Source organism: Nannospalax galili, unplaced genomic scaffold (assembly GCF_000622305.1).
Source record: "Nannospalax galili isolate Female #2095 unplaced genomic scaffold, S.galili_v1.0 scaffold95, whole genome shotgun sequence".
Classification (NCBI taxonomy): Eukaryota; Metazoa; Chordata; class Mammalia; order Rodentia; family Spalacidae; genus Nannospalax; species Nannospalax galili.
The window spans coordinates 763,165-780,661 of record NW_008342393.1 but is presented as its reverse complement, the minus strand read 5'-3'; the positions used below and the strand labels follow the sequence as shown (position 1 = coordinate 780,661).

Below are 17,497 nucleotides of genomic sequence, written 5' to 3'. Positions count from 1 at the left end.
CCCGAGGCGGGGCTTGGGCCCCCTCCCCCCAGGTCTGGGTCAGCGCCCCTTCCCCTCCCCCCGGGCCGACGCGGAAACGCCCGGCTTCCCGGCCGGGCCGGGGCCCCCTGGTCTCCCCCTGGCTGGGTCCTCCTTGGGCGGGGCAGGGCCGGCCGGGGAGGGGGCGCGGGGCCTTTGTTAGGGAGCCAGGCCCCAGCCCCCGGGACAATAGAGGCACCCTCCTGGACTCTTCTCCCCACCGGCCGGGGCTCTGGGCAGGCGGCGACCGAGAGGGGCCGGGACCCGACCCACTCTGCCTACTCTCTGGGGGGTCGGTCTGTCCCGGCTCGCTGCCGGCCTCGGGTGGCTCGGTTCTCCTCCCCCCAGTCGGTATGATGCAGCAGCAGTGCCGCAGGGACGGGAGAGGAGCCGGGGCACGGCCTGCTACCCTTCCCAGTGCCCCTGGCTCATTTGTCAGTCCCCACCCCAGTCGAGGCCGGCAGCTCCTTAAACTCGTACCCACCGTTCAGTGGGGCCCCGGACTGTGGGCGCTGTTACTGAATCCTATCGTGGGGATTTCTGGACTTTGGGGCTCTTGGAGAGACTTCCGGGCTGGTCCTGAGGGAGGGAGGGTGCGATCTAAAAGAACAGGTAAGGGGAGTGCCCACTCGTGTGCGTTCCACAGGGCTCTCCCCTGCGCGTGTTCGTGGTGGCTGGAAATGCCCCTTTGCCTGTAGGCTTCTGTGGGCTCTGTTCCTCTCGTGGAGTGGCAGGCTTATTTCAAGAGAAGAGAGAGTGGGGTGAAGGTTGTAGGGTCCTAGGGCCATTCCTACTTCTGGTAGCAGTACCCCCCCAAGTGGACATCCTGGCTGAAAGCAGAGGTGACTCCGAGGAGAGCCCTTGGGGGGGGGGCTTGAGGAGTCTGTGCAGTTCTTTGCCACACCCTGTGGGTTTGCTTTGAGGCCTTAGAGTTCCTTCTCCTCCCCCTGCTGCATTGCACCATGGGTATCAAAGAGGGGTTTGAGTTTTGGGTACCTAGATTGAGCTGCTGCCTCCTATAGATCCAGACTCTGATTGGCAGTAGAGTCCAGGGCCTGAGCTCAGGCCTGGGAAGGATTAGTCTACTCCTGGGTTTCAGGCCCTGAAAGACCAACCAGACTTGGAGATCCTGAGCTTTGGGGAAGGAGACACTCTGATGCCAGGATTAAGCCCTGGGCTCTGAGATGGGGAGGGGAGGTGGCAGTCTTCAGAGGTGTCTTGGACTCACACCAACACCCCCACCTCCATGTGTAGCCGTGTTGCCGCCCGCTGTGCTATGAGCAGTCAGAGCGCCGTCTCCACAAGAGTTTACAAATGAAAATGGAGGAAATGTCTTTGTCTGGCCTGGATAACAGCAAACTAGAGGTGAGGGCTCCCCCACGTGTGCCTCTAGTTCTTTTTCTTGGTGTCTCTGAGTCGATATATATGGCATCCACGCCAAAGAGGAATTTGGGTAGTCAGTCTTGTTCCTAAAAGGGAATAGTGATCCCCAAAGGCCCAAGGATCTGGGAAGAAGAAAACTCAAAAACCAAGGCAGGGAAAATGGCAAAGAAAGCAGAATGTTTCCCAGGGCTAGATTTGGTTGGTGAGAGGTGCTCAGTCTAGAGGGTACCATCCTCGTGACCTCGAATGTTGTCCCCTGTGGCCCAGGCCATCGCTCAGGAGATATACGCGGACCTGGTCGAAGATTCTTGTTTGGGATTCTGCTTTGAGGTACACCGGGCTGTCAAGTGTGGCTACTTCTTCCTGGACGATACGGACCCTGATAGCATGAAGGATTTTGGTGAGCTTCAATGTGGAAGGAGAGTGGTCTAGCCAGCCCAGGGAGGACTCGGGGGTCTTCTCTGGAAAATACCCTAGGTGTAGACTCTTGGAGCTCCTGTGAGCTTAGGCAGGGAGGAGTTTGAAGAGGCCTTGGGATGATGGGTGGGAACAAGAGGTGACAGTGCCCTGCCAGCCCTGATCGCCACGCCTCTCCTGTCCCCAGAGATCGTGGACCAGCCTGGGTTGGACATCTTTGGACAGGTTTTCAACCAGTGGAAGAGCAAGGAGTGCGTTTGCCCCAATTGCAGCCGCAGCATTGCCGCTTCCCGCTTTGCTCCCCATCTGGAAAAGTGCCTGGGAATGGGTCGGAACAGCAGCCGAATCGCCAACCGCCGGTGAGGGCCTCTTCGCTGCCAGCGCCAGAACTGCAAGTCTTGTGCAGTCTGTATGGTGGTGTAGTCCTGTGGGGGCACTTAGGGTGCAGAGGGTGGGTTGTACTTGGCCCCCAGATGCCTCAGTATGAAGAGATGGGTAGATGGGTGACAGTCTTGAACCTTTCTCTTCTCAACCCTGGGCAGGATTGCTAATAGCAACAATATGAACAAGTCTGAGAGTGACCAAGAGGACAATGATGACATCAATGACAACGACTGGTCTTATGGCTCAGAGAAGAAAGGTGTTTGGGGATCTGGGGAACCTTGGGAGACTCTCATTGGGGTGAAATGGGCAACACGAATGGGGTACATATTTGACACAAATTGTTTTCTTGATGGTAGGGGTCGAGTGTAAATTTTTTATGCTTTAACTGCTCTTAGATTGAGAACTTAAAGTAATCCTCTTTATTCTCTTGTCCTCCACAGCCAAGAAGAGGAAATCAGACAAGGTGAGGGCTGGGAAAAGCCTGGGGGAAGTCAGGGTGAAGGACAGATACCCTCCCCTTTGGGCAGGGAGTCCTCAGGTGTTTTGATTCAACCTCAGTCTGAGGTTACTGGGGGCCTCTCTGGGTTTGGGAGGTGAGGATGTCTGCTGGGCAGGGGAGCTTCAGAGGCCTTGGTGGGAGGGAGAGAACATAGGCAGGCAGGCTTTTACTGGGAGAAAGAGTACAAGTTTGAGGTTGTTTCTTTGTCAAATCTTTTTTCCTTCCTTGGGTTCTCGGCTCCCCCTTATCGTTGCCCTTTCCCCAAAGCTATGGTATCTCCCATTCCAGAACCCCAATTCCCCTCGAAGATCCAAGTCTTTAAAACACAAAAATGGTAAGTGGGGCTAGAGCAACAGGGGCGCTGCCAGCTGTGTCGTTTTGGGGCTCATAGTGGTGGTGGAGGGAGAGGCTGAGGGAGTAGGAGTGTGAGGGAGGGCCTGTGATCCTTCTGTCACCCCCACTTCCTCTCTGGTTATTTTCAGGGTTCTCTGTCTGTACCTCTGCATCAAACACCCTTCCCCTTCTTTTTTCTTCTTCAGGGGAACTTAGCAACTCGGATCCTTTTAAGGTGAGTAGTAAAATCTGCCCGGTGTATGTCTCTTCTCTTTGCTCTTGAAAGGTGACTGGGATTTGGGCTAGTGAGGTCAGAATGTTGACAGCGAGAAACACTAGTTGGGCTCTTTGAGTCTTAGGTGTTTCTGTTCTTTCTGGGTCCTCCCTTGTCTATATGCAGGTAGATTGGAAGGTCTCCTTTGGAAAACTTTTCATGGGGGCAGTGATGAGAGGGACTTGATTTTCCACTCCTACCCTCTTTTCTCTCTGCCCCTCTACTTCTCTGACCTGTACCTCTGGTTCTCACACAGTATAGCAACTCAACTGGGATCAGCTATGAAACTCTGGGGCCAGAGGAGCTGCGGAGCCTGCTCACCACGGTGAGGAACTGGGGAGGAAGGAGGTTTTGACTGGGCTGGGGCCGTGGGTAGAGGTCACGGTCCTGGACGAGGCTGGTGACACAGCAGTATGGGTCACAGAGTTCTCTTGGTGGAAGTAGATTTCCTGGCCCATCTGCTCTGAGTACTGGTTCCTGCTCGGGGGCTGTTTCTGCTTGCAGAGTCAAATATTGGTGCAGAGGGAGCATCTAGTGTTTAGAGTAGGTTTCCCCTCCGTCCCTCCTTTCAGCTTATATTCCTCTTCCAGCAATGTGGGGTGATTTCTGAACACACCAAGAAGATGTGCACAAGGTGAGCACAGAACCTAAAAAGGGGGTTGACCCCTGGGCATGGGTTGGGAGTACTTCTTGAGAGCAGTATGGCTCCTACCTTTCCCTTCCCCTTGTCCTAATCAGTGGTCAGGCCGTAGGCTACCATCTGGGGACTGTCCACTGACCCCCTATCCCTCTGCTCCTCCTGAGTTCCTGAAGTCCTTCTCTGCCTTGTCACGGTCTAATAATTCTGTCCCCATCAGGTCATTGCGTTGCCCCCAGCACACAGATGAACAGAGGCGAACTGTGCGGATTTATTTCCTTGGACCCTCAGCGTAAGTGACCTTAAGAGAAGGGTGGTGGCTTAGAATGGTGATCTGTTTTCCTAACAAGCTGTCTTGGCTCCTCCCCTTTCCAGTGTCCTTCCTGAAGTCGAGAGCTCTCTGGATAATGACAGCTTTGACATGACTGACAGTCAGGCCCTCATCAGCCGACTTCAGTGGGATGGCTCTTCTGATCTCTCTCCTTCTGATTCAGGCTCCTCCAAGACCAGTGAAAATCAGGGATGGGGTCTAGGTATACAATGCCAATGGGTCCCAGGGCTTTTGGCATGGGGCACCCTATATCCACAGTTCTGCTCTCATCCCTTGGGCCTCCTCCTCTGCAGGTACCAACAGCTCTGAGTCACGGAAAACCAAGAAAAAGAAATCCCATCTGAGCCTGGTAGGGACTGCCTCTGGCTTGGGCTCCAACAAGAAGAAGAAGCCAAAGCCACCGGCTCCCCCAACGCCCAGCATCTATGATGACATCAACTGACTTGGGTGCAAGGGATAGCCTTTGGCTGAGCAGAGCCCTCTCTCCCAACCCCCACCCAGGCAGCATAGCCTGGCACATGGACGGCTGCTGGGGGTTTGGGCTTGGGAAGCTTGGTGGGCCAGGCAGGCAGAGGATCCAGTTATGTGCCCCTGGGGGGTGTCAGGGTCCTCTGCAATGGAGCATGACTCCTCGGCGTGGCGTGCAGGACTCAGACCTGGACATATTATTATGCCTTGGACATAAGTTTGGTGGGGAGGTGGTTTTCCTATTTATTCTGTGAGTTGCTGGATGTCCAGCTAGGCCGGGGGCCTGACCTGGGCACTGTGCCAGGGCACTGCCTGCCCCCCCACCCCAGGAACTGGACTAAGCCCTGCCGAAGGGCATTGTGGCTACCCAGGCGGCTTTGGGTTGAAAGCTGAACCCAGAGTGGGGTCTCCCCTGGCTGCCCTCAGCAATGTGAATGGGTCCGGTGCTTGGAGCTGAGGGGCAGGGCTGGCATGTCCTGTCTGTGTGCAGAGTCCTATCAGATACCCCTAGTCCCTGGGGTCAGCAGGCACAGAGTGTTGTCTGCTGAGGTGGGCGTCCAGAACTGCTGCCGCCTTCCCTGCCCCTTACAGGGGCAGCCCTTTCCCCTCAGTCCCCATGGGCCTCCTTGGCAGCAGGAGCTGTCCTTTGTTGTTGGGTGCCAGGAAAGGGCCTCCAGCCTCTACAGCTTCAAGGAATGGGAAGGGAAGGGTAGGAAGAGGGAGCCGGGTATCAAAGTGGCTCTCCCCTGCCATCCCTCCCTGACCCAGGGCTGGTGAGGAGTGGGGCCCCAAGGTGAGAGGGAACGGTGCTGCTTTATTTGAAATGTTTTCTTACCTCATTCCCTGCCCCAGGAAGGGGCCCAGCCTCACCCTCCTGGGGTGGCCCCATGTTCTCCTACCCACCCTGTCCCACTACCCTTCCCTGCTGGGCAGCCTGAGTTCCCAGCTGCTGCTTGCCACCCCTTCACCTTGACCAGCTTCAGTTCCTCTCAGTGCTCCCACCTCCAAAGCCTGCCCTGTTTCCCCTTCCCTTGCCGCTTTTAAGTTATTTATTCTGTATTTGTGGTTTGGGGCTCTGAGGAAAAACCCTAATCTTGTGCCTCTCCCCCTTTGCAAGGAATAGGGTGGGATGAGAAGGTGACCTCTAAGCCCTGGGTGGTTGGTGGAGGTTCTAGGGGCACCACTGCCCCTCTGTGGGACTGTCATGCTAGTGTGCCCACCTGCCTGGCCTATATCCTGAAGAGATGTGCTGTCCCACCTCCATGCAGGCACCACCACCCCTGGAGCCAAGCTGGAGGGCCTCGATATGGGTTGGGAGGGCAGCTGACTGACACAGGGATTGGGTTGACCCCAAGCTGAGTTCTGGCACTTGATATGTCTGTGCTCTCCTAGGGGGAGCCACTCCCATATTGGGTAGCTAGTACCCAGGACTGGTTGGACTGATTTGGGTTAGGGACCCTAAAGGGTTAAGGGAACAACAAAGATAGGGTTGCAGTACCTGGTCTGGAACCCCAGTCACCCCCTGGGGTGGTTCTGATTGTGGCTGATGCCTGGTTACAAATTGGTTTTTAACCTAAGCATTGTGATTATTTTTTAAAAAATCAATCCAATTCTGACAGGAGTTAGAATAATCCTAAGGCCTGGGTTCCTCCGTTCTTGGCCTTCCACAGCGTTCTCCCTTGAGGGGGAAGCTACAGGGAGAGGAGGATCCCAGTGAACCTCCAGCTGCCTCCATATACAGGCTTGGGAACTGGCTGAAGGTGAGGGGAGATAGGCCAGAGCTGCTCTCCCTTCTGAGAAGTTGCAGCTCAGGCCAGTTCTCTCTTTCCCTTCTGTCTCCTTTCCCTCTGATTGGAGGGAGTAGTTTGGGAACTGGTTTGTCCACAGAAACTTACCCATTGTTCCTTGGCTCACCCTCAGGGCAGAGCCCCCTGCCCAGGCTGGGTAAGATGGGCTTGGTTCAGCAGGGACCCTGAGGGAACAAACTCCTTCCTTCTGGGGAGTGTGCCCCCCTACCGTGTAGTTGAACAGGGGCTAGGAACTCCCCAGTCCCTCCCTCTAACAGCAGGCTGTGTGGGTTTCAATTCCCATCCTCCCCACCCTGGCTAGGTGTTGTCCACCCTGTATCCTATCATGTGTCTGAGTGTGCGTGTGGGGGGGGTTCTGTACTAATTTCCATGGCCGGTGGCTTTTCCTTCCATGCATCACTCCCCCCCGCATGCCCAGGGGCCACCCGCCTGGCATTACCGCATGCTGGGGTCATTGGGGGAGGGGGGGTGGGGCTCACGCTGTCCTGTGGTCTTGAGATTTTTATTTTTGCATATGTAATCCATCCTGTACAGGTAGCTAACTTTGTAAACGCTGTGTATTCCTTCTGCCCCCATGGCTGCTGGTGTAAATAAACTGCATCTCCCGTTGGTAGCCCAGCCTACCCACTCTCATTACCATCTTGCTGGGGTAGGTAAGAGTAGTCACAAGAGGCCTCATAGCCACAAGATGGAATTTTATTCACATACACTGACCATCTAACAGTCCCAGAAGCAAGGGCTTAGGGCACCTATACCCAGAACTTCTTTGAGCTGGGCAGGACACTTGCTGAGGGCCAGTGCTCTCTTATAGCCTTAGACCTAGATTAGTAGCAGCTGTGACCTAGTCCCTCTCAATGCTGGGGGTTTGGCCTTTTGCCCCAATCCCCTTCCTGACTGAACTCTGTAAAAAGCTATTTAGAAAAAAGAGCAAGCAAAGTGCTTTGAAAGAGGGGAAACCCTATTCCTGCTACATGGGGTACAAGGAGGTGGTGGCAGGTGAATGCCTGTAGGGAAAGCTGGCACAGTCTTCATTCCTGCCCAAATACTAGTTTCAAAATTCCACACTCAACTAAGGAGTGGAAGGACACTGAGCTCCTGGCAGAAGTGTGCTGAGGCCATGCTGAGCTGTCCATACAGACAACCCTAGGGGCTAGGGAGTGGACATGCAGGACACTGGAAAGAGCTAGGGCCACAGTTGGGAGGGAATCCCCAGAGTCGAGGTGTCTCACTGAACTTAGTAGCCTTTGGCTTTAAACTTCAGGACTCCAAAAAAGGGAAAATGACATCCTTGTTTCTACCTGAGTTGTGCTTGCACAGAGGGAATGTCTACCCTGTGGATATGAAGGGAGCCATGTACCTGCCTCCTCTGTCCTATGGACAGGGTACCTATCATATCCCTCCCAGGCCCTTGGGCCCAGCTCTGGCCAGGAAAGGGGGGAGGCCATAAAGGAAGAAGACCATGCCTTTCATTTTCTTCCTGTCCTTATCGTCCATACATCCCAAATACTAGGAAGCTGAAGAAGACCGTGACTCCCACCAAGGAGACAGTGGCAGGTGCTGTGAAGAACTGGCGATAATTGATACGGAAGTACCAGACCACACCCAAGAGCACCACAAACACAGGCACCATGAGGCTGCCCACGTTGACACCGAGGCTGGATGGCTCAGTAGCTGAGGGGGGCAAAGAGGCCGAGGGGCCAGGAACAGCTGCCCCAGGAGGTGAGCGGTGGCAGTGTATCACACAGTTGTCAGTAATGTTCAGGGAACGCAGAGTGCACGCTGGGTCCTGCAGCAGCCGGCCCTGGTAAATCAGTTTCATCTGGCTCTCTTGTCCAGGGAAGTATTTGCTACAAGGATGAAGGATTGGAAGGAAAGACAGGATGAGGAAAGATGGCACATAGTCCTAGACCAAGAAAACGGCACAGGGAGAAACAGGCTTTCTAAGGAAGTTTCCCATTCCCCCTTGGTGGGGGCCAGCCCTTACTCTCCCCTACTGCTCTTAGGTCTGTACCAGCTTCCTCAGAGGAGCCAAGTCCCACAGGCACAGGCAATGAGCCAACTGCCCTCTTTCTAGCCTACTCACCTCTTTAGGGCACCCACAGTGTCCTCTGGCCTGGCCACAGCCAGCTCCTCAGTGTCATTGAGGAACTTGAGCCGCACATTGATGAGGCTGGGGCTAGGAGAGAGGCAGGTGCTATCCTCCAATCCCAGTGGAGCTTCTGGACCACTGTTCTCCAGGCCTGTTTGTCTTTTAGACAGGCCTTGAATGTCAAGGAAATGCTCAAGGCTGGGCTCCGTATCTCCCCTAGCTCCAGGTTCCCCAGTGGGGTCTCCCCCGTTGTCACTGGTCTCTTCAGCTTTCTCATCATTACCCTCTGACGGATGGGGGAGTTCAGTTGGCTCTGGAGTGCCTTGGCCTACCAGCTGGTCCACATGCCCCAGGTGGAGGACAGATGTGTCGCCTGCTGCCACAATACTGCCCAGGAGATGGTTGCTGCTGCTGTCTGCTACGTAGGTAGAGAGCCAAGCTAGGACCAAGGCTAGAATCAGCACCACCACACCTGCCACCACCATCACCTCATTACCCACACCCTCAATGAGGGAGACATCAGAGAGCTCCATGGCCGGGTGCACACTGCAGGAACAAAGAAGGACAGCATCAGCGGAGCCTGAGGGCTTACGGCCACATTTCTAGTTTATTTAACTTCTCAGCCAGTTTGGAAAAAAAATGGAGTTTGGTGTTTTATAGGAGGGGCAACCAGCCTCCCTAACTGTAGACCCCCAACTTCAAGATAAGGACTTACCTTTGGCCTCTACTGTAAAACTCTAGCTTTCAGATTCTGTGCCCACAAGGAGCACAGGTTATCGAAAGCCTCATAAGCTCGTCACTGTGGCTGCTTGTTGCTTCCTTAGGCCTGGAGCTTCTCTAGGATTTCTAACACCGGGCCAAGCACATATGGCCCATATGGCCCTGAAGCAGCCCATGGCAGCTTCAGAGCCTGAAAGACTCCTTTGCAGGCATCATGCAGCCATCCTTGCAGATCTCATTTGATTTCCATCTCATTCATGGCCACAGACCCATGCTCAAATGTCAACAACAGATTCAGATCACCCCAAATGAACAAATGTGTTGGGCCATCAGCAGGCACTATGCCTGTCTCCTGAAATTGTTCTGGCAAGTTCTGGGGAACCACACAGGGCAGGCATGAGAAACACACACCCTCTTGGGTCATCATGGGCTCACAACTATAAAACCACTACCCTAGTATAAACTCCAGTAATCCCCAGCAGTAAGAAAGCAATAAGTTCAGGGACTCAAGACTAGTCTCAGCTACATATTCAAGGCCACCATGAGACACTGTTTCAAATAACCCTGCCCAAGTAGAAATTCTTTGTAAAGATTCCCTAACAGCTGTCACAGTCTCTCTTGGTCTGCCTGGTGCTGTGAAGGTTCTCCCTCTGCAGTTTCTTAGGCAGGCAGGGAGGATATCTTGTATTCCTTGGAGTTACCTTCTCTGTCCCTTGGAGAATCTGCTGCTTTCACAGCTGTCCCTGTGCAAAGCCACCTGGTGATTATCATTATCAGACTATTCTCACAGCACCTATGAAACTTCATTATACTTATCCACCTGTCCATCTCCTCATTAGACTCCTGGAAGATAAAAATCATGTGAATTTCTCTTTGTATCAAGCTTCCAGTGCAATGCCACAGTAGCTACTCAAGAATATTTGTGGATCCTATCAACATTAGGAGAGTTTCCACATCCTTATTTAATAGACTGACCTAGGGTCAGGGAAACTACTAATCCATCATCGCCGTCTAGCCTCTTTTTAACTATGTAGCTTCGAACTTTCTCAAAGCCTCAGCTTTCTCATCAGCGAAATGGGGTTAAAAATAGTACCTACCTCATAAGGTTGTTTTGAAGATGACGTAAAATCATCGAAGCAAAATAATTAACACAGTGCCTGGCACATTGCAACTGTTCAATAAACAAATGGCAGTAATTATTTATGACTTCCACACAACTAACCCCAGACGGCAAGGTTAGTATCAGGAATCATGATTTACACAAAAGGAAACCGAGGCGAAGACAGACGAAAACCACGGGCACCGACTCAGGGACCCTCGGTGGGCAGGAGCTGAGCAGGATCCCGCCGCTCCAGCCTCCGAGGTCTCTGCTTTCTCCTCAGTCTGTGCGCGACCCTGACCGCGCGGTGAGGGGTCCCCGACCCTTTCTCTGAGGCGAAGATCCTGCTTCCGCGGCTGTGGAGTCCGCGAGCCCCCCGAGCCTCAGGGCTTCCGGGTCTCGGACGCCGTGCCCAGGCCCAGCAATCCCAGCCGGTGATGGTTAGGGTCAGGTGAGGGGGTTCACAAACCATCCACACCCCTCAAACTTCGGGGCTGGGCAGAGGAGCTGGGGGCGGGGCTTACGGACGCAGGGAGTCATGGGAAACTAGAGGGGGTTTTGACTGGCACTGTGCCTGGAGTGGGGAGAGCCTCACCTGACAAGGCCAGGATAAATGTTTTGACTTCGCCAGGACGGTCCCTGGGCTCTTCTTTCCGTAGAGGCCGGGGGAGGGGCTGGCAACTCCGGATTCTGTCCAGGATCGGGACTCTTCCGGCTTCTCTCGGAAGCTGTTAGCACCAGGGACAGGAAGTCCCGCCTCTCCGCCTTGTACTGATGACGCAAAACTACGTAGAGCGGGCTGACGTAAACGTAATCTTAAATAAAAGGGACAGGTTTCCCAGCGGCAAGAGGGGCGGAGTCATTGTTGGCGGGATCCCGGCCCTCCCACAGCTAGACCACGCCCACTTGTCTCCGGCCCCGCAGGGCGTTGGAGACCGGACCAGGGGAGCGGCTCGGAGGAGGGCCTTGTGGAAGGGGCGTAGCTTCGTGCCTGGAAGACTGCCCTGGTAGACTGCTGGCGACCCGTGGCAGGATTTCTCTTTCCCGCCTCCTTCTTCCTTCCTTTGCGCCCTACCTCCGGAACTAGTGGGATACATTTACTGCTCTGCCATGCTCATCGGGCTCCAGATTTTCCGGATCCGTAAGGTCTGATCTTTCTGACCTCTACGACAGGTCTGTGTTACTCCGGGAGACCGACAAGGAACCAAGTTACAATCTTCAGTACTGGAAGACTGCGACCCCAGATAGTGTGGAGCTTTTATAAAGAAAGCAGGACGTCATTTCAAAGTTTCAAAGTGACACAGATACCGCGCTCTTAAAAAAATAAAAAAGGTCTGGAGAGATGGCCTCAGCAATTAAGAGCACTGCCTACTCCTGCAGAGGGACCCGGATTCGAGTCTCAGCACCTACATGGTTCCAGTTCCAGCGGATCCGACGCCTTCTTCTGACCTCCGCAGGCATCGCACGACATGGTTGCACTTATATACATGCTGGCAATACACTCATACACATAAAATTAATAATTTTTTTGGGTCTTTTTGAGACAGGGTCTCCCCGTAGCCCCAGCTGTCCTGGAACTCACTATGTAGACCAGGCTGGCCTTGAACTCACAGAGATCCGCCTGCCTCTGCCTCCCGAGTGCTGGGATTAAACCACGTCCGGCATAATTAATAATTTTTAAAAAAAAAGAAAAAGAAAAAGGTGTATAGGGCTAGAGCGATGGCTCAGCGGATAAGCACACAAGAGGACCTGGGTTCACTTCCCAGCACCCATACGGGAGGCTCACAACTGTCTTTAACTCCAATTCCAGGGGATCCATCGCCCTCCTCTGCCCCGAGAGCATACATACAGGCATAACATGCATACACAAAAAAACTTTGAAATCTTTTTTTTCTTTTTTTTTTTGGTCTTTTTGAGACAGGGTCTCCCTGTAGCCCCAGTTGTCCTGGATTCACCATGGAGACCAGGCTGGCCTGGAACTCACAGAGAGCCGCCTGCCTCTGCCTCCCCGAGTGCCAGGAATAAAGGCGTGCGCCACCACGCCCGGCCTTAAATCTTTTTAAAAAGACTTACTAGTTTTATTTTATGTGTCTGCCTGTATGCCACATGTGTGTCGGTTCTGCAGAGTCCAGAAGACGGCATCAAATCCCCTGGAGCTGGAATTAACAGGCTCTTGTGAGCCACCTAATGTGGGTACTGGGCGGTTGAACTCTCAGAAGTCCTTTGGAAGAGCAGTAAGCATTTTTAACTGCTGAGCCATTTCTCCAGCAGTTCTGAACACACTTTTCCTCCCACTGTGTTTTCTTGGATAATACCATGGTGATTGAATCTAAGAGTCTTTCAATGCTAGGTAAACAGACTTTCACTGAGTTTTTCCCATTCTTTAAAAAATTTTATATTGAGACAGCGTTTTGCCAATTTTCCCCAACTGGCCTCAAATTTGCCATCCTTCTGCGTCAGCTTCCTCAGCATCTGGGATTACAGGCATGCACTGCTATGTCTAGCAATGAGTAGAAAAAAAGCAAAAATCAGGAGAGACAAAAACCAATACGGGGCTGGAGAAATGGCTTAGCAGTAAGAACAGTGATCTAGAGGACCCTAAATTTGTTTCCCAGCATCCACTTTAGGCAGCTCACAGCTCCACCTGTATCTCCAGTTCCAAGGGATCCGACCTGATCTTCTGATCTCTAAGGGCACTTACACACATGACACATACACATATGTGTACACATACACACACACAGATACACATAAGAAAAAAATTTTTCCAGGAATTTATCCAGATTAAAAAAAATAATAATGTGTATAGGTGTTTTGCCTGCATGTAAGTGTACTACATGCATGCAATGCCCAGGAGGCCAGAAGAGGGCATCAGAGCCCCTAAAACTGGAGTTATGGCTGGTTGTTAGTTGCCATGTGGGTGCTGGGAACCAAACCAGGTCCTCTGCAGGAGCAGCCAGTGCTCTTAAAGATTGAAACATTGGGTTTTCTCTCCAGCCCCTTAGCTGGATTTTTTTTTGTGGGGGAGTCTTTTTGACACAGGGTCTCCCTGTAGTCCCAGCTGGCCTGGAACTCACTATGTAGACTAGGCTGGCCTTGATCTCACAGAGTCCCTCTCCCTCTGCCTCCTGAGTGCTGGGATCAAAGGTGTACCACCATGCCCAGCTCTTATCCAGATTTTTAAAAAATATTTTGTTTATTATTTTTATTTTATATGTATAAGTGTTATGCCTGCATGTAGGTAAGTGCACTCGTGTTGTGTAATGCCCATGAAGGACAGAAGAGGCTGTCAGATCCCCTGGAACTGGAGTTACAGGCAGTTGTTAGCTGCTATGTGGGTGCTGGGACTTGAACCTAGGTCTTCTGCAAGAACAGTGTTCTTAACCCCTGAGCCATCTCTCCAGCCCCAGATTTTTTTAAGTTTTATTATTTTGTGTGTGAGTGTGGGCTTGTATCAAGGCTCTCAGGTGGAGTCAGAATATAACTTTTGAAAGTTCTCTTCTTCCACTGTGGGATCCAGGGATTGAACTCAAGTCTTCAGGTTTTCAGAGCAAGCATTTTTACCTGTTGTCTTACCTTGCAGGACCACTTATCCAATTTTCAATTAAAATTATTTTTCAGGGTTTCATATCAAGAATAGAAAATTATGGGCCATCAATGTGGCTCAGCAAGTAAAGGCACCTGTTGCCAAATCTGACAACCTGAGCTCATTCCCGAGGGCCCTTGTGATGGAAGGAGAGAACTGATTCTGCAAGTTGTCTTCTGACCTCCACAGGTGTGGTGGCACTCCCCTGTGCGTGCATGTGCACGCGCACACACACACACACACACACACAAATGTTAAAAAAAAGCTACTTTAGGGCCTCCCCTTCATACTCTCTTAGCTACTAACCCCCAAGTCTATCACCGTAGTTTTTCCTATTTGTGTCTGTTGTTTTTTGTTTGGCTTATTGTATTGGAATGAATTAACTCAGGCAGACTTTTTTTCCAAGACAAGTCTCATGTAGCCTGGCTGGACTTAAACTCCTGACCCTCCCAAATGTTGGGATTACAGGCATGAATCACCATGTTCTGCTTACCTTTTCTGTTTCTTATTTTGAGGCAGGATCTTATGCCCAGACTGCCCTTGAACTCACTCTGTACCTCAGGAAAGCCTTAAATTGTCAATGTGTCTGGGGTAGCTAAAATTACAAGACTGTGCCAAGTAGCCTGGCTAGAAATGACATCTTTGTGTGCATAAATATATTCATGTTCATTGTGTGTGCACATGTGTCTGTAGGTGCACATGCATGGAGACCAGAAGTCAACGTCAGGTGTTTTCCTCAATCACCCCACTTTATTTTCTGAAACAAGGCCTCACTGAACGTGGAGGTGAATAGGCTAGACAGGCTGACCAGGGAGCCCCAGGAAGCCTCCGCCTCTCCAGTGCTGGGATTACAGACACATGTAGCTGTCTGTGCTTGACCTTAAAAAAAAATATGGGTACTGAGGATCAAACACAGGTCTTCATATGTGCACAACAAAGCACTTTACCATCTGAACCATCTCCTTAGCCCCTAGAAATGACATCTTTAACTGCAAATAATTTTTCCAGTATTTTGCCTTTTAAATTCTGTTTGTAATTTGGTTTTTTAAAAATATTTTTTATTTATTATGTGTATGTGTGTATTGCCTGCAAGTAAGTAAATGCACCCATGTTGTGCAGTGCCTGTGGAGGACAGAAGAGGCTGTCGGATCCCCTGGAACTGGAGTTATGGACAGTTGTTAGCTGCCATGTAGGTGCTGGGATTCGAACCCGAGTCTTCTGCAAGAACAGTTAGTGTTCTTAGCTGCTGAGCCATCTCTCCAGCCCTGTAATTTGATTTTTATAAAAACAAACCTAGGGCTGGTAAGATGACACAGTGAGTAAAGGCTCTTGCTGTCAAGCCTAATGGCCTGAGTTCAATTCCCAGAACCCACATAGTGAATGGAGAGAACCAACTCTGACTTCTACATCCATGCACATACATGCACATATATACACACTAAATGTAAACAAAACACCTAAACTCTGTACCCTGGGTCTTTTTGTTTTGTTTTGTTTTGTTTTGAGACAGGGTCTCACTATATAGCCCTAGCTGGCCTGGAACTAAGTAGACCATGCTGGCCTCAAACTCACAGAGATTTACCTGCCTCTGCCTCCTGAGTGTTGGGATCAAAACCGGATACTTACCATGCCTGGCCTTAATCACTTCTCTTTAAAACTTTTTAGGTGTATGAATATTTTGCCTGCATGCATGTAAGTGTGCCATGTGCATATAGTGTCCATAGAGGGCGGAAGAGGATGTCAGATCCCTTGGAACTGGAGTTATGGAAGGTATTAGCCACCATGTGGGTGCTGGAAACTGAACCCAGGTCCTTTGTAAGAGCAGCAGGTGCTCTTAACCACTGAGTTATTTCTCCAGCCCCTTAATCATTTCTTTTTTTAGAAAAATATTTTATGTATATGAGTGTTTTGCCTGCATGTATATAAGTGTACCACATGCATGCAATGCCCCACAGAGGCCAGAAAAGGATGTTGGATCTCCTTGAACTAGAGTTATGGACAGTTGCTAGCTGCCATGTGGGTGCTGGAAATTGAACCTGGGTCCTCTGGAAAAACAGCAAGTGTTCTTAACCACTGAGCCATCTCTCCAACCCCCTTAATTGTTTCTTTTATACTCTTTACTGGAAAATCTTTGCCTCTCACAAAATAATACATATAATCCAGAATGTCTTCATAAAAAAAGTAAACATATTTTGTGACTGTAAAAGAGCTGGCTGGGGTCTGCCTGCTGTAATAGAGCATAAACTTCAATATCATTCCCTGGAATGAGGCTCCCAGTTCAGACCAAGGACCAAAGATGGCTTTCTTTTCTTCTCTGAGGCCTTTGGCTCTGTGGAACTAAAGCAAAACTTCCATCTAGAAACAGGTGGTTACTGCTCTGCTGAACCAGGTCAAAGGCTGTGCTAGTGAAAGGAAATCTGCCCAGACAGAATTCCCTAGAGAAGGGAGGATGAGCAGAGGCCCCAGGAGGCTGGACCCAGGCTCCTGATGTCTGCTGGGTGATACCAATTGATGATAGGAGAGCCCCAAGTCCCCAGTAAAAGGCCAAGTAAGCAGGCTGCTGGGTACCCTTCGACTCCCTCCTGTGATGACTGGCAAAGGCTCTGGTCTCTGGCAGGCCTGGTGTTCTAGAACCTTTTCATGTCACCAGTAACACCTGTTCAAGGCAGAAAGCCTGGAAACCACAGCAGAGCACAAAGGGGGAGAATAAACATGGCATGATGGGAACTTCAGTCATATTCAAATCTAACAACATCCACACATCTGTTCTGTCTAAAAGTTATTTATTTGCATTCATAAAACAGGCTTGTCTTGAAAAGCTTCCCCTAAAGGTAAATGGTTATACTTTGTGTCTTTAGGACCAGAAGAAGTGTGTATGGAGGTAGAGAGTAGCTGCTAACCTTCTGTCCTGGGCCCCACAAACCACACCATGGTGACTGCTATTAAAGGCACCATACAACACTTGGGAGTAGGGTGAACACATCATAAATGTCCCCGGCCTCTTCAAGGAATGTGCTCCCGGTCTCTGCCTCATGGAGGCAGAGGAACGCACTTAATTGAATATGCACCATGGCAAAGGCAGGCTACACTTTGTGACCACAGTGGTCACTTTGCAAACACAGTGCTGTCCAGGCTAAAAAGGGGGGAAGTGTACCAAGTAGCATGCACCACTACTGAAAACAGTTAATAGCTAAGAACAGGTCAGGTTGGCACATAGTAACTAGTTTACTAAGGCTGCATTATAGGACCTGCATAGGGAGAAGGGGTCAGGAGGTCGGAGACCATAACAGAGTTTTTTGTTTTTGTTTTCTGTTTTTTTTTTTGAGACAGGTCTCCCTCTAACTCCAGCTGTCCTGGAACTCACTATGTAGACCAGGCTGGCCTTGAACGCACAGAGATCTGCCCGCCTCTGCCTTCTGAGTACTAGGACTAAAGGCGTGCATCCCCACGA

General features: G+C 51.2%; 2 protein-coding genes across 7 annotated transcripts; one reads left to right on the top strand and one right to left on the bottom strand.

Moving 5' to 3' along the window:
- Nucleotides 1–67: 67 nt before the first annotated feature.
- Atxn7l3 (ataxin 7 like 3) lies at nt 68–7,165 on the top strand. 6 transcript variants are annotated; one of them, XM_029565996.1, is made up of 13 exons: nt 68–369; nt 1,273–1,383; nt 1,669–1,801; nt 2,006–2,177; nt 2,361–2,458; nt 2,643–2,665; nt 2,969–3,035; nt 3,184–3,269; nt 3,565–3,633; nt 3,899–3,942; nt 4,166–4,237; nt 4,321–4,478; nt 4,570–7,165. In XM_029565996.1, the coding sequence occupies exons 2-13, from the start codon at nt 1,333–1,335 to the stop codon at nt 4,716–4,718; spliced, it is 1,122 nt and encodes a 373-aa protein (XP_029421856.1). In that variant the 5' UTR covers nt 68–369; nt 1,273–1,332; the 3' UTR covers nt 4,719–7,165. The 6 variants fall into 6 exon arrangements, with proteins under 6 accessions (XP_029421856.1, XP_008836386.1, XP_008836387.1 ...); XM_008838164.3 differs by having other exon boundaries at nt 69–630; XM_008838165.3 differs by having other exon boundaries at nt 70–630; nt 2,990–3,035.
- Nucleotides 7,166–7,232: 67 nt separating this feature from the next.
- Tmub2 (transmembrane and ubiquitin like domain containing 2) lies at nt 7,233–11,323 on the bottom strand. The gene is given in 4 exon segments (XM_008838163.2): nt 7,233–8,399; nt 8,636–9,187; nt 11,056–11,278; nt 11,281–11,323. Coding segments are annotated over 4 exon segments (1,182 nt in total). The 3' UTR covers nt 7,233–8,035.
- Between the last annotated feature and the right edge of the window lie 6,174 nt (nt 11,324–17,497).

Coding starts and splice junctions, on each gene's coding strand:
- Atxn7l3 (XM_029565996.1), top strand. CDS start 1,333: ATGAAAATGGAGGAAATGTCTTTGTCTGGCCTGGATAACAGCAAACTA. Junction 3,036..3,183: donor GTCTTTAAAACACAAAAATG/GTAAGTGGGGCT, acceptor GGTTATTTTCAG/GGTTCTCTGTCTGTACCTCT. Junction 3,943..4,165: donor ACCAAGAAGATGTGCACAAG/GTGAGCACAGAA, acceptor TGTCCCCATCAG/GTCATTGCGTTGCCCCCAGC.